The 13,737-nt window shown below is 36.9% G+C and overlaps 1 protein-coding gene across 1 annotated transcript in view; it reads left to right on the top strand.

Annotated features, from left to right (window-relative positions):
* MEOX2 (mesenchyme homeobox 2) overlaps window positions 1-5,434 on the top strand; it is a 53,299-nt gene extending 47,865 nt beyond the window's left edge. The window contains exon 3 of the mRNA XM_075706076.1: window positions 5,210-5,434. Coding sequence (XP_075562191.1) covers window positions 5,210-5,434 — 225 coding nt within the window. The remainder of the gene's footprint in view (window positions 1-5,209) is intronic.
* Window positions 5,435-13,737: the final 8,303 nt, after the last annotated feature.

The following is a 13,737-nucleotide window of genomic DNA, read 5'->3' as shown; positions in this document are numbered from 1 at the left end:
ATAGTTTCAACTGGCACAGTGCTCTTGTTTCTAATTTTTAAGGTTTGTGAGATATCAGACCTCAACTTTTAATCTTGTTTGGGACTCATGCCACCAAAATCTGGAATAGAAAATCTAATTTTAGGAAAGAATCTTTCATTTCAGAAAAGAGCTTTTTTTTAAAGCGAAATGTCTTTTTCCTTAAAAGAAGAAAGACAGCAGACAGTGCAGCTCGGGTAGTTTGAATTCAGTCATGCTTCCATTTTTCAGACCAGAATGTCTTTATTAAGAAACACTCATTAATTATAGAAGGTATCTGTTTAGTTTTTCTCTGTAAGTACAGAATGCTAAAATCCCATGTCAAAAGGAAGCGTCTGCATTCTACAGAGCATGGTAGAAGTCAACTCTTCTTAAAGTTAATGCGACTGAAGGTCTCTATTGAAGAAGGGGTATTAAATCAGAAATATAGGTGATATGGTCATTTGGAACCAAAATGATGCATTGATGTCCACATCACGAAGTTGTATTAAAGATATACATGCAAGACAGCACATCACGTGGCCCCTAAGCCTACTAAGGACCTATATATCATAAGTATATAATGATTACTTCAGTAATGTAGACACTAACAATGTCAACCCCCTTGTTTTGAATCTTGTCCCATGATTCCTACAGAGCAGACCTTAAAACAAATTGGTCACAGCGAAAACATTTCTCTTGTACATCAGGAGATGTGCAATGTGAAATCATTTACTCGTATCTTAAGTAACAGTCTAATCATCAGATGTGGAGATGCAGATGCTAAACAACTTGTTGACTAAGGGAAAAGAAACTGTGCTTTCGTGCCAGTAAGCAGATGTGCTCAATAGACTGGCTTATAAGTGCTGATTTAGAAACAGCTGTTAATGCTACCATCATCTTTAATATAGTTCACTTCCCTCCACTTCCTTTGTTTTCTGTACATACATATGCTTGCTCTATACAGTTAATTTGTGCTAGTCAGAGGGTGGAGAAGAGGGAGTGCATTTTAATAAATAATAGGCAATCAGGACTGATTCTGGGAGGTGGTGAGCCCTCTCAGCTCCTGCTGGAGCCAACTTAGACTTGAAAAACAGCATTAAAAGGTTCATAAAACCTATGGTATCAAGTTTGTCATAGTATATCTTTAAACTACTTTAAAAGGATATCATTTCTGCAAAAGTTGCAAATGGCACAAGCTCGTTCTTTCACTGGAAAAAAGTTCAAGAGCTTTTCAATTTCACTGCAGTAAGGGCTTTTTCTCTCTCCTTTATTTTTATTTTATTTTTTTTCCGTTCAGTCATTCTCTCCTTTCTCTCACTCTTGCTCTTTCTCCGTCTTTCTTTCTTTCATTCTCTTTCTTTTTCTCATTCTCTTTCTTTCTCCTCTCTCCTTGTTTCTCAGGGTATTTTGTTCTTATGCATGTGTTCTGCAACACCTGTAAGTTTCAAATGAGTTGTGCATTTGAAAAGCAGTTTTCTGTGAATCCAGATAAACAGACACTCTGAAGTACTTCACACAAAGTTTGCTTCACTTCCCATTACTAAAATATAGATGGATCACATATCAGTAACAAATATACCCTCCATAACTGACTCTTCAGCTCCAAAGGAAGTTCAAAATTCCCGTATCTGAATTTGATCTCTAGAGGAAATAACAAGTGAAGGACCTGTCTCATATTATTAGCACATGAGCATTAAAGACTTCATCTAGAGCCCATTGAACTTGATGGAAAAACTCACACTGACATTAGTGTGCTTTGGATCAGGTCAAAAGTGTATTTCAGTACTTTATAATGGAGGACATAAAGAAATATATATATATATAAAAAATACATAATGTATTCCCTTATATAAGTGTCCCTCTGTGCATTAATGCACCAAATGACGTCAAAATAAATGCAAAATACTTTCAATAATAAACTTTAATAATTGAATTCTAGCTTTTGAAAATAATCTTTGACATACCAGATAAAGAAATTTCTTATTTGATATCCTCTTAGCAAATCAGATGTGGATTATTTGAAGTCTTTAATAAAAGAGCCTAAAGCTTTTTTTAAACTTTTTTTTTTTCTTTCTTAAATTGTTACTGTTTTCTCTTTATGGGAAGCCTGACAGGCTATATGCCAGTCAGTAGTGTTTATTCTCCTATGGGAGCACCAGTGTTATACTCTTTCCCCTACACTCAAGAGAGAGCATGCAAAGGAAGCTGGAGTCCTTTTAGCCCTACTTTCCTTAAATGCCATGTTTCCCAGACAGCCGGTCATGTGCACACATAGCGTTGCATGCTGGACCCTCTGAGGAATTTATAAATGTAACTTATGCTTATTCTTTAAAAGGGAAATCATTGTCCTTTAATTGATTTATATCGGTTAATACACAGACGCTGACCTAGACTCATCCCTGGTGGAGGCATTTCAGGGCATGGCCGGACGAGCTAGTCTGAGGGTAGATGACCTGAATGAAGAGGTGCTCCTCAGCCTGGCCTTGGCTACTCATGACCTGGAAGCTGGTGCCATTCAGTTCTCCTGGGTTTAAGGCTCAAGGAGAGAGACTGCTCTCGACTGTTGTTTTGTGAAATGACCTGGATTATAAAAAGCAGCAGCCACAAAATATTGTAAGAAAAAATGGAAAACAAAAAAAAGAATAATTTATTAAATTGGAGTCAAAAAAGTCAAGCCAGCAGATGTGAGAGTTTAACTCTGTCTGTGAGAGGAGAACAGAAATGAGCACCTGCATCAGGAGCCAGGCAGCAATCACCCTGCTCACGTCTGTCCCAGCCAGGACAGTTTCTGACAATGACTGTAGGAGTATTAGCTTCAGTTTCTCAAGTATCCAAAAATGAAATGGATGCATCTGGAAGGTGGTTTGCCTAGATCTCTCCTGTTCCAGTAAGTTAAAGTGGGCTGAATCCACGTCGTGCATTGAAATTTTTGCTTCAAATGCATCACTGTTATATTTCTTGAAACCACTTTTTGTATACATTATTATTTTGATTTAGGCTTTCAATGCTGTGACTTATTCCATGAGTTTTTAAGGACATAAAGATATCCAGAGAATTGCGTAGATCTTTTAAACATCACTCCAAGCCGGTCATTTCTTCTGAGCAAATAAAATTCTCTGGTCCCTTATTTCATAAGAAGTGTGATAATATTCTGCGGTACTGAGTTGAATCCAAAGTCTATTATTTTTGATGTTTAGATTATGACTGCAGTTGCATCTACTGCATTGTCTGGCACCAGTATAGTAGTGTCTTTTACAAGAGAAATTTCATTGTCTTAAAACCCAAAATTAAACTAAATGACATCTCAGCTTCCCCCAGAAAGCTGCCAATGCTGTACTAATGCTGTACCCTTTTGAAGACACTGTTTCCATGGTCACCTCTGATACGTGACCCGAGTATGATAATTCCCAACATCACAGCAGCCAGTAATAAATACCTTCCCCTTTACACTCATTTCACTTTACAAGCCAGATTCTTTGGCTCTGATGAGTTGACTAAAGGAAAGGATGTGCTGTGCTTTGAGGCTCTTAACTAACCTGGAATCATTTTGCTCTGTTCCCAAGTGATTGGCTTTAACAGCTCACATTGGCTTTAACAGGAATATAGGGCATAAAAAGATAAATATACCTCTGTTCCTTCCCACACATGTACGTACAGATACTGATGTTAAGTATCAGTGCAATTGTAGTAAAATTTTAATGTAAAATTCAAAGTGATAGTAAAGGTTAAACACTGCAATGTTTCCTGGATGTATAAGACAGATTCAGCAAAACAGCATTTTTGTGGCTCTATTACTCATGTTGTACAATATGTCCTGCTGTGCCTGTTCCTTGCTGTTTCTTTTAAAACTCTGAAACACATTCTGCTAAACACAGCAGAGGATACACTGACATTGCAAGCTTTCTTGCTTTCTTTCCAAGTGAAAAGTTGCAGACATTGTTTATTTTTCTGTGGAACCTTCATGTGAAGAGCTGCACAGACACACACGCACAAGATTTTTTAGCAACATTAACTCTAAATGGATCAAACCCAACAGTCCTCTATTCATACTGTTTTCAGTGACAGTATTTTAAATTGATTTGAAATCAGCCTTTAATCTGGTCTAATATATTTGACAGATGCTATGAACATCTTTTTTTTTTTTTTCTTTTCTTTTGGCTATTGAAAAAAAAAGTCCTTGTGGTTTGCAGTGGTGGTAATTTAGAACTATGCAAATAATTTAGGTTTACTTCCCCCCCCCCCCCGCCATATAGTTCTACACAGAAAAGGGGAGGAGGGGAAATGAGTTTCAGCTGGAGTGAAATCTTGGGTTTTAATGTGACTTAAATACAGATAAATTTTTAATCTTTCATGCTATGAATTTCTTTTCCATTCTCATCTGAAATTCTTTGCTGATTTTGACTGAAATTTATAAATGTCTTCTCCTCTGGCTTTGGGGGTATTTATTCGTCTGAAGAACTTGACCAGGGTCTCTGGCTAAATGTAGTAGAATAGAGGATCAGGCAACTAGAATCATTTAAATATATTTGTGAAATAGGCAGGGAAGTCATAAGTTTTGATGGTAAGAAATGCTCTTTCAGACACTTCAGCAAGTAAAAAAAAAAAAAACCCCAAACCACCAGCTTTTAAAATGGTCCACCTGAAACTCACCGCTTGTTTACAGAAACAAACAGGCGGAAAGCAATGCAAACTTTTCAGTTGGAGTTCCTTTCCAAAGTAGCTACCTTCCTTTGAAGGGTAATTAATAGCACTATAAGCATGAGGAGCAGCAGTATGGGTCCCTGTTACACGAGAGGTAGGTTCGTCTGCACGGTCCCTTGGTGGGTACCGATTTGCCTCTGTTTCTCTGCCTGTGAAATGGCATTAATATGTTTTTCAAGAGTATGTTAACTTTTTAACGTTTTCTAAAGGACCCTCAGATCTTCCTGTGGAGCTATCTGCTGCAGATAGCCCGCCTGCCTTCTTACGGTAACCCCTTTCCCTCCTTTGCAGTCATTATCCTCACATCCCAGGGTTCACGTCCGATCCAAAACTGGATCTCCTGCTCCTCAGGGAAGGCTTGCTAAGCTTTTTACTATACAGACAGAAAGGCAGCGTGTTGCACATGAAAAAAAGAGAAAAAGCTCAAATGCTGTGCTACAGCTAGAAAGATCATTATTAACTTCAGTGACCCCATCTTTTTTTCTTGTTTTCTCGTTCTTCCGTGAAGGTAAAAGTTTGGTTCCAGAACAGACGAATGAAGTGGAAGCGGGTAAAAGGGGGCCAGCAAGGGGCAGCAGCCCGGGAGAAGGAACTGGTGAATGTGAAAAAGGGCACGCTACTCCCCTCCGAGCTCTCTGGCATCGGCGCAGCTGGTCTCCAGCACACGGGGGACTCACTAGCGAACGACGACAGCCACGACAGCGATCACAGCTCTGAGCACGCACACTTATGATACACACAGAGTGTCCCAGCTCCGTTCTCAGGAAAGATGCTTTGCTGGCAAGCCTTACACAGGCGTCGTTTACGTATGCAAGTGACTCTGGCAGTGATTTTTAAAGTTGTTATGGAAAATTCAGGCTTATTGTGTCTGCTTTTCTTGATTTTTAGATGGTTTACAGTAAGTGCCATGTCTTAAAAGTGCCTCAAGAGTGGAGAAGCGGAAGACGAACTTACTTTGAACATTCCAGATTTGTTTGTCATGTTTTTGACAGCGGGCAGGTATTTTTGCTTTAGCTTGCACTGAAAATTACATTGCTCTCAACAGACGTTATATTCTGAAAACCACAGTGCCACAAAATCACTATCTAGTGGATAAGAAATGTATTTTAACTCTGTATATATTTACCTTACAGCATTTTCCTGTCTTCACTAATTTTAGCAATGCATTCATATTAGCTGATGGCAATAGTCACTCATGACAATAAATGGCTTTTTGTCTCTTTATTTTTGTTTTGTTTTTCCAAAGACATACAATACATGCAGATACTTTTGTTCAAGTAGAGAACAATACAATAGTGTCTGCTAGGACACATCCTTGTATGACAGACAAAACAAACCTTATGTTGCATTTACTATCAACTGCTGCTAATAGGGTATTATTAAACTTACCTAGCTCCTCAATTCTTCTTATCTTATAACTGCAAAAAATGATTTTTAGGATCATAAGGATAGTCCAGTAACCTGCCAAAAAATGTCATGTTCCACTCATGCTTGGTGGAAACTTCCCAAAGGATTATTCATTTCTACTTTGTCATAACTGAGTACATTGATAAATACTGACACTCTGCAGAAATGTTGTTGCTTCATCTTCAGTTTAAAAAAAACAGCAGATAAGCTGAAAGTTATTATCAACTGCTTATGTTGGTAGAAATCAAATATGAAGGCAACTCAGTATTGTGTCCCATGTGTAAAATCAAGACACATTTTCTGTTATAAGCTTTTGTGTACATACAGGCAAATACCAAACCCCAAAATTTAATGCAAACCATTGATTGTACTTTGTAAAGAAATATGTTTAATAAATAATCCTTTTTAAATAATTCTGGTCTCTCTACAGTGATTTCATTGGATACTTAAAGAGTTTTTTGTAAAAGTCCTAAGCAGCTCTACCTTTTTCGGGTCTTTCGGAACTTTGTCTGTGGACAACACAAAGCTGTGTTTTCAAATTGAGACTTTTAATCTTGGATAAATCTTCTACCTTGATCCATTTGGAAAACTCTTTCCTTTAGCAGGAAAAACGCATCTAGCAGCTACTGATATCTTCAGCCAAAACCAACAACAGTCTGTTCAACCATTTTTCCAGATTCAGAGCAAATATAAAGGGTTATTTTGTTGGACCTTGTTGAAATGGATGAAAGGGAATAAATATCAGGAAGGGTTGCATACTTATATTATCATGCCTTTGTTCAATAAAGCTGTTCAGGAGAAATAACCAAAATATCTCCAAAAAATGTGGAGATTAACTGGACTGTGTGGTGTGATAGAAGGAGCTGAGTGAAAGAAAGAGCGAGCAAGAAATGTGCAGAGCCTAGTAAATGATTGTAAGCAATCACTGAAGCTCTGCTATGTGGAGCAGTAGAGCGTCATAAAAGTTAAATGCGATCAAGAAGTCTGTGTCTGTTTTCCAAATCCTTTCCACTGTAGGTTTGATCTTTCCTGCACATTAATTGTTGTCATGATCATTTTAGTTTAAAGTATCCAAGCAATGGGTAATTCATTTCTTTAAAGACTTCAGAGCATTTTATTGATTCCAGCAGTTAAGGGGTTTTGCATTTGTTTCTCAGTTCTTTTTCAAATGCCTTTGTCATACAAAATCGCTGAGATGGGAGTAGGATAGAGAAGTAAGTGAACTACTTTTGAATACTTGATATTTTTGATTTCATGTCTGAATGGGAAAGTTTTTTTGGGTGGTGGTGATGTTTATCAAAAAAAGAAAAAAAAAAACCCAGTGATTCAGTCTAAAGTTTTTTATTCTTCGCTGTTTTTTTTCTCCCTCTTAAATCAAATACGGCTGAATTTCAAAATTAAGAATTAGAATGAAAAGTTGAAAAAAGCATTTTGAATTTTCAAATAACACTTTTTAACAACAGAGATTTAGTCAAATATGATGTGACTTGTTTTGCTAGTAAAGAGGGGAGAGAAGATCATTGTCTTTCAAATACCGTTTGCCAAAAATGCCTTTTCAGGTTTGCAGAATTGTTTGTTGCTATCTAAGACCGAATCTGAAAAGGGATCAGCCAAGTTTGAGCTGACATTTTACAAAACAAATGGAAGTGCTTTATTTACATTAGCTGAAATGCACCAGCAATGTGTTCCTAGCCCAAGGCATGTTGAGAGGTGTATTATCCTGCTAGTGGCATAGTGATTTGACTGGGATACTTGCAGTGGGGGAGCAGCCAATATGTGTAATGATGGCAATCTGTGAGCCATAATAATCTCATTACCAGGAGGAATTTTTTCCTATTGAGAAAGATAGTCTTTTTCCATTTTCCTAGCTTTAACTGAATCTTTTGAGACTTAAAGCACAGGTTGAAGAGAGAGAAACATGTGCAAATGGATTTACAGTGCTAGGAGAATTTCTGTTTAGATAATTGAATGAACCTTCAAACAAAGGACCAAATTATGTAACTTTATACTACAGAAAAAAAAGGCGGCTAACAAAATTGATCATCTCCCAATCTTGAAAAGCAGCTCAGACTTTGAATTTGGCTGTAAGGTGCTAACTGTATATAGTAGCCTCTCAGATTACTTAAAGACCTCTGGTGGCTTTAAACGACTGTTTTGTGGGTACACCATTGGTAAGTGCAATATGGTGCAGAGATCCCACACTGGCAGAAGTTGGAGCTATGAAACCTAAGCACAGTGAGCTTCCTACCATAGTCTTGAAGGAATTCACTTACAAGCACAGCCCCACAGAAATACAGACATGCTTCTTCCAGATTTCAGCTAGCTCGTATTCAAGCCACACATAGCAGCAATGAACGCGCTGTGCTTTAGCTCCACTTTGTGGGTTAGTGGGTCTGCTCAGGACTCATCAATGCAGATAATGCCTCATCTTGTTCTGAATATCCCAGTTACTCAAAAGCTGTTTTATGGAAGCCCCCGGGATCAATCACCCATTGTAACATATTATGACTTTGTATCAAAGTCTTAGTGTAATTTTGTTGCTGAAAACAGCTATGGATAAAGGCTTTTGCACTGTAACTTGAAGTTTTGTTTTATCTTCATTGGCTTATATCTGTCTGCAGACTAACAGGGTTCTTCCACCAATCTAGCCATGTGGTATAGCTAGGACTATACCATTTAACAGATAGATGAAATCAAGCCTTAAGATTGTGATTTGCCCAAAGTTGTGCAGGCACTTGGTGGTAGAGTGAAATTTGATGAAACCTAGTTTGGTTTATTTATCTTTATTAGTTCCTGTTATTAAATAGTGTCTAATCACTTCTCACGACTTATTGTCAATGAATCCTGCTTCTGAGGACTAATGATGTATTTTTTGAGTTACAGTAATTTTGATATCGTATCTGTCCAGAGTCTGCCTTTCTTTGATGTTCTGTTAAAGTATCGCTGAGCTATACACAGAAATGTGTACTCTTAGGAAACAGAGAGAGAAAATATAATTGACTGTAAAAAGTCAGTGATGTTTAACAGTTTAATTTTCAACATGATGGATGATAAGAACTCTTTTTTCTGCTGTCTCTGGGGTACAAGGCTATATATTATTTGCAGAGTTTCTTTCTCTTCCCTTATGACTCTTGAGTTTTTATTTTGTGTTTTTGTTTACTATGGCTTCATTGTTTTCAGATTTATTTTAACAATAGCAGTTCAAGAGGTGCGGTTAAAATAACACCATTGCAAGCTGGCTGAATTTATTAAATCACAAATTGGAAGTAGTTTGGGAATTTAATTAAATGCTAATCTTTTCTTGACTTTCTTTTCATTGGATCCAAAAATAGTCAAAAAAGGAGCACAAGAAGGAGACTCTCTATGCCTATGTCCTTCCACCACAGGCCAAGTTTCAAGGTAGTTTATGTATCCTGATTTCTTAAATGAAGGCTCTGACTGCTGCAATAATATTATTTGTACAAATAAAGAAAGAAACGCCATTAGGACATGCACTCTTAGTAGCTATGAGGAAACATAGTTATATAAGTTAGGGACAAAATGTCAGCTTGAGCCTTCATTTAGAATTTCCTGGCTTCAGTCAGTTTATGTCTCTTGGGTGAGCTTGTATTTAGTAGAGTACATGCAGTATTTAAGATCGGCTACAAGATTCAAGAAATTTTAAAGAGTAATGTTTAACCAATTATGTACTGTAATTTAATATTGTTATGTAATGTGTGTGGATTGAAAGGGAGAATTCTATACACAACCTGATGTCTATATTCATTTAAAAAAGGTAATGTAGTGAATAGCTGGCAATAACCAGGCATAGGGCTTCAGTGATGATGCACATTATTACCTCAGATTAATAAGGACTTACGAGAGCTCATTTGCTTTTCTATATTTCTGTTCATTTTCATTTTAAGCCCATAGTCTTTTGACATCATTTACAGCTGAAAGCTGCTGTGTAGGAATCCATTTCAATGTAATTTAAGGCCCCTGGCTGTTAGTCAGGGCCTCCATATGGCATAGTAAGAGGTTTTCACAGTCATCTGTACAAACTGCAAAGGCATTAGAAGTTTCTCAGCCATTTACTACTTCTGTCAAAGTTGTACATGCAGATCTGTTAGCCATTGTCTTTTTTTCTGGTATCTGAACTGTCATGACTCCTATCTGCAGAAATTCGGTTGAAATTCAGTTGAAAACAATCACCTGGGCAGTCAACTTGGTTAATATCAACAAACGGAGAAGACCTCAAAAAATGTTGTAAATTAAGAGCTTGTTAAATAGTAGTTGTAGAGGAAATAATCATAGTTCCCTTTTTTGCAGTGCTTTTCTGTAGACATACTCCAAAGATTTTTTAATGAAAGGTAAGTTTTAAATAGCTTTTATAATGGATAAACAATTTGCACTGGCCACCTTGTATCATAGGCCTAGTAAGTCTTTTGGGATTAGGTTCAGTGCCCTACTAAATGTGCTGTGAGGACTCACTTCTGTTCTTTTTTAATCTTATTTGGCCCTTGAATACTTTCTAAGACAACCTCTTCCAACCCTCATGACCCTGACTCGTTCCCCTAACAGTATTCACAATAAAAGAGTAAATATGTGGTTCTTCAGAGCAGAAGTGAAAGCTATACTTGAGATAAGGTATAAAAATGTGATCCAGGACATTAAATAATAATAAAAATGGCATTAGTTCTGTTCAGAGGACTACTTGACTGGAATAACGCATAATGCCACATCCCTGTTCTCTCCATAAGTGGTTTCATCTTTTTGTGTACCAATGTGATTATTTTAGAAATTTTTACCTATTCTTTTTACATCTATTATGGTTATATACTTGAATTTAAATATTCAGTTCTCATGTCTAACAAAATAATATTACTAGTCCACAGATAGACTTCTCTCACTCGAGAGAGAGAGAGAGAGACAAAATTTGGCCATAAGTACTTTTCTAGTAATGTTTGGATTTTATTTGTAAATTTTGAAAATTTAGCATCCATTAAGAGAAACCTTGTAAAATGTTATTTTACATTAGTGACTAAGAACTTTCAGACTCACTCATCCTTTAAGTAAACAGCACAATAATTGATTTCTGTAGGAAGTTTTTTGTCTTATAACCACATGACAATATCATGGGTTTTGTGTTATAAAAGTGTGCTCCAAAACCATATGAAGCAATGAACATGGCAAGTATCTGTAAAAGTGGTTTAGTATTTAGGGACAGATGCTCATCCTTAGTGTCACCATGAATATATAGACACTGTATGTGTTACTTATGTTTGCTCATGGACTGCAGGGTTTTTAGAAATATGCCTATTCTGAATGGTTACCACATTATTTGCCAAGAAAGTCACATGCACAGCTGAGAAAATACTGAAATGGGCATTTTCCCAAATTAAAAATTTATCTTGAAAAGTGCCCTTAGAAAAATTTTATGCAATTACCACAGAAATGCATTTAAGAGAGTAAAAACTACCAGGGGAGAAAAAAAGCCCTAGTTTGGACTTACAACACATTGTAAATAATTTTGTATATATATTTCCATAATTCTCACGTATATACCTATTCATTGGAACTGTGGAAATAAAATGCACAATTTTTTAGTTCATAAGTGATACTAAGTACAACATAGAGCTGTTACTTTTCTAATTTTAGCATATTTGCGTAAGACATTTGATTCTGATGACAATATTATGAAGAGTTCTCAGGACTCCTTTTATATAGAATATTTTTGCAAGAAAGAAGTAAAGATTCTTTGAAGGAAGCAAAGGACCTCATCTAAAGCCTATAGATGGCAATGGAAAGATTACGATTGATTTCACAGGGATTTGGATTTAGCCCAAAGTACACACAAAAGTTCATACAAATCAGTGAACAGTCCAGGATTAAGACATTAGCCAATAATTTCCAAAGTGACTGTTGACTTTGTGCCTCCGTTATGACACATGGTATCCTGATTTCAACGAAGTTTTGAGTACACAGTGAAAATTAGGACCACTTTATGGAAATGTGAGTTGAGGACCCCATATTACTAGCCAGTTAAGAAAATTTTGTTCTTCGTTCTAACAAGAGTTTTATAATAGGGGATTTCTATAGCTGGCAAATCATCACATTATGTTATTAAATCGTAGGTTTCATAACCAATATAAAAGAAACTTGCTATGCTGCTTTCCTTCTCCTGTAATTTGTGGTATTAGTAGATAAGAAAAATAAAGTGCATTATATAGAGAGGTAGGTTTGAACAGATGTTCCCGAATGGTTGCAGGGGAGTAGGGGTGTCGAGGAAGGTAAAACTTTCCTTCCACTCAGATGTCTGTCTTGAATTTCTCACAGTTTTTGCAGACAGTTTGGCTCACTTCCAACATACATCGTTGCCTGTCTGGTATGAAAAATGCCATCTGTGGTGTATGGAAGTTCTTTCTTTAAAAGTGGCCTGCTAATTATTCTTCAGGCAGGTGTTACTAAAGTGAAGTCAGGTGTCAAGCATGGTATAACCTTCAAATTGCCTAAAATTGCCCTGTTCTTGTATGCTGTTCTTTCCCAAAAGAATAGAACAGAATATTACAGAGAATTGAAATGTTGGTTGATACAGGATTGAGATGACTCATGCAGCAGTATATATTGTGGTGACACTCAAAAACTGAAAGTTAAAGGATGTGGGTTGAATGAAGTGTATAAATTTTCCAAAACAAATATCCTTCTGATTCTTATAAACCGACTTTCGGTTCCTTTATGTTTGCACTGCCACCTTGCAAAATGTTAAAAACCCTGATGCTCTCAGAAATTTCAGACGGGGTAAAAGGTGGTGGAAAGAATTTCCCTCTGTGCTTTAATAGACTGGGAGAGCTGTTTGTTGAAAAAAGCGTGGAAGATGGCTGTATTGTGTGAATGACACCTGCAAATTCTCACCTATTTTCACCCTCCAAAACACTCGTGCTTTAAAGACTTTTTGAAGATTAATAGGATGGTTAATGGGCCAGAATCAACACATGGGGGCTGCAGGCAGCCATTCAACCAATCCATGAGCCCCAGCTCCCAGGATAAGCACTGCTGCTGTCTCTCATTTATAATAGTCAGTCTGCTCCTCTGTTTCTTACATGACATCAGCCCTCCCAACAGAAGATGAAAACTCACCACACTGAGCCAGATGTTACAACACTTCTCTCTCCCTAGCAGATGACTGTTGTTAGGAGGTGAGGGATTACCAGTATAAATGCAAGGCTTCCTATTTCCTATGCCATTTTCAGAAGGTCTTTTGAATAAACAGTCTTTTTACTCTTTGTAATCTTGGCGTTCAGAATGAATGACATTGTTAGTGGTTTAAAAAAATGAGGATGAGGAAAGCACAGGCACATTTACTCCTTTTGGCAGTAAGACTTTGCATTGGTTGCTTTATCAGTGATGAAAGTAATCCAGCTTTCTCCCTAGCCTTATGCAGAACCCGTGACAAAATATTTACAATAGATTGATATGACACTGAGATAAAGAGCAGTCCTGTAAGTAAGTGAGTATCTAGTGCTGTTACATTTTTGATCAACTGAGACATCTGGATGATTTTGAACTACCAGTCTTCTACTACAAAGAACAGTTTTACTTTCATAAGGACTTCCTCTTGTGTTTTCAATATCATGCATAGCCTCTGACTGA

The sequence above is a fragment of the Pelecanus crispus genome, chromosome 2 (assembly GCF_030463565.1).
Source record: "Pelecanus crispus isolate bPelCri1 chromosome 2, bPelCri1.pri, whole genome shotgun sequence".
NCBI lineage: Eukaryota > Metazoa > Chordata > Aves > Pelecaniformes > Pelecanidae > Pelecanus > Pelecanus crispus.
Note: the sequence above shows the minus strand (reverse complement) of the source record. Positions and strands in the feature narration are given on the sequence as shown.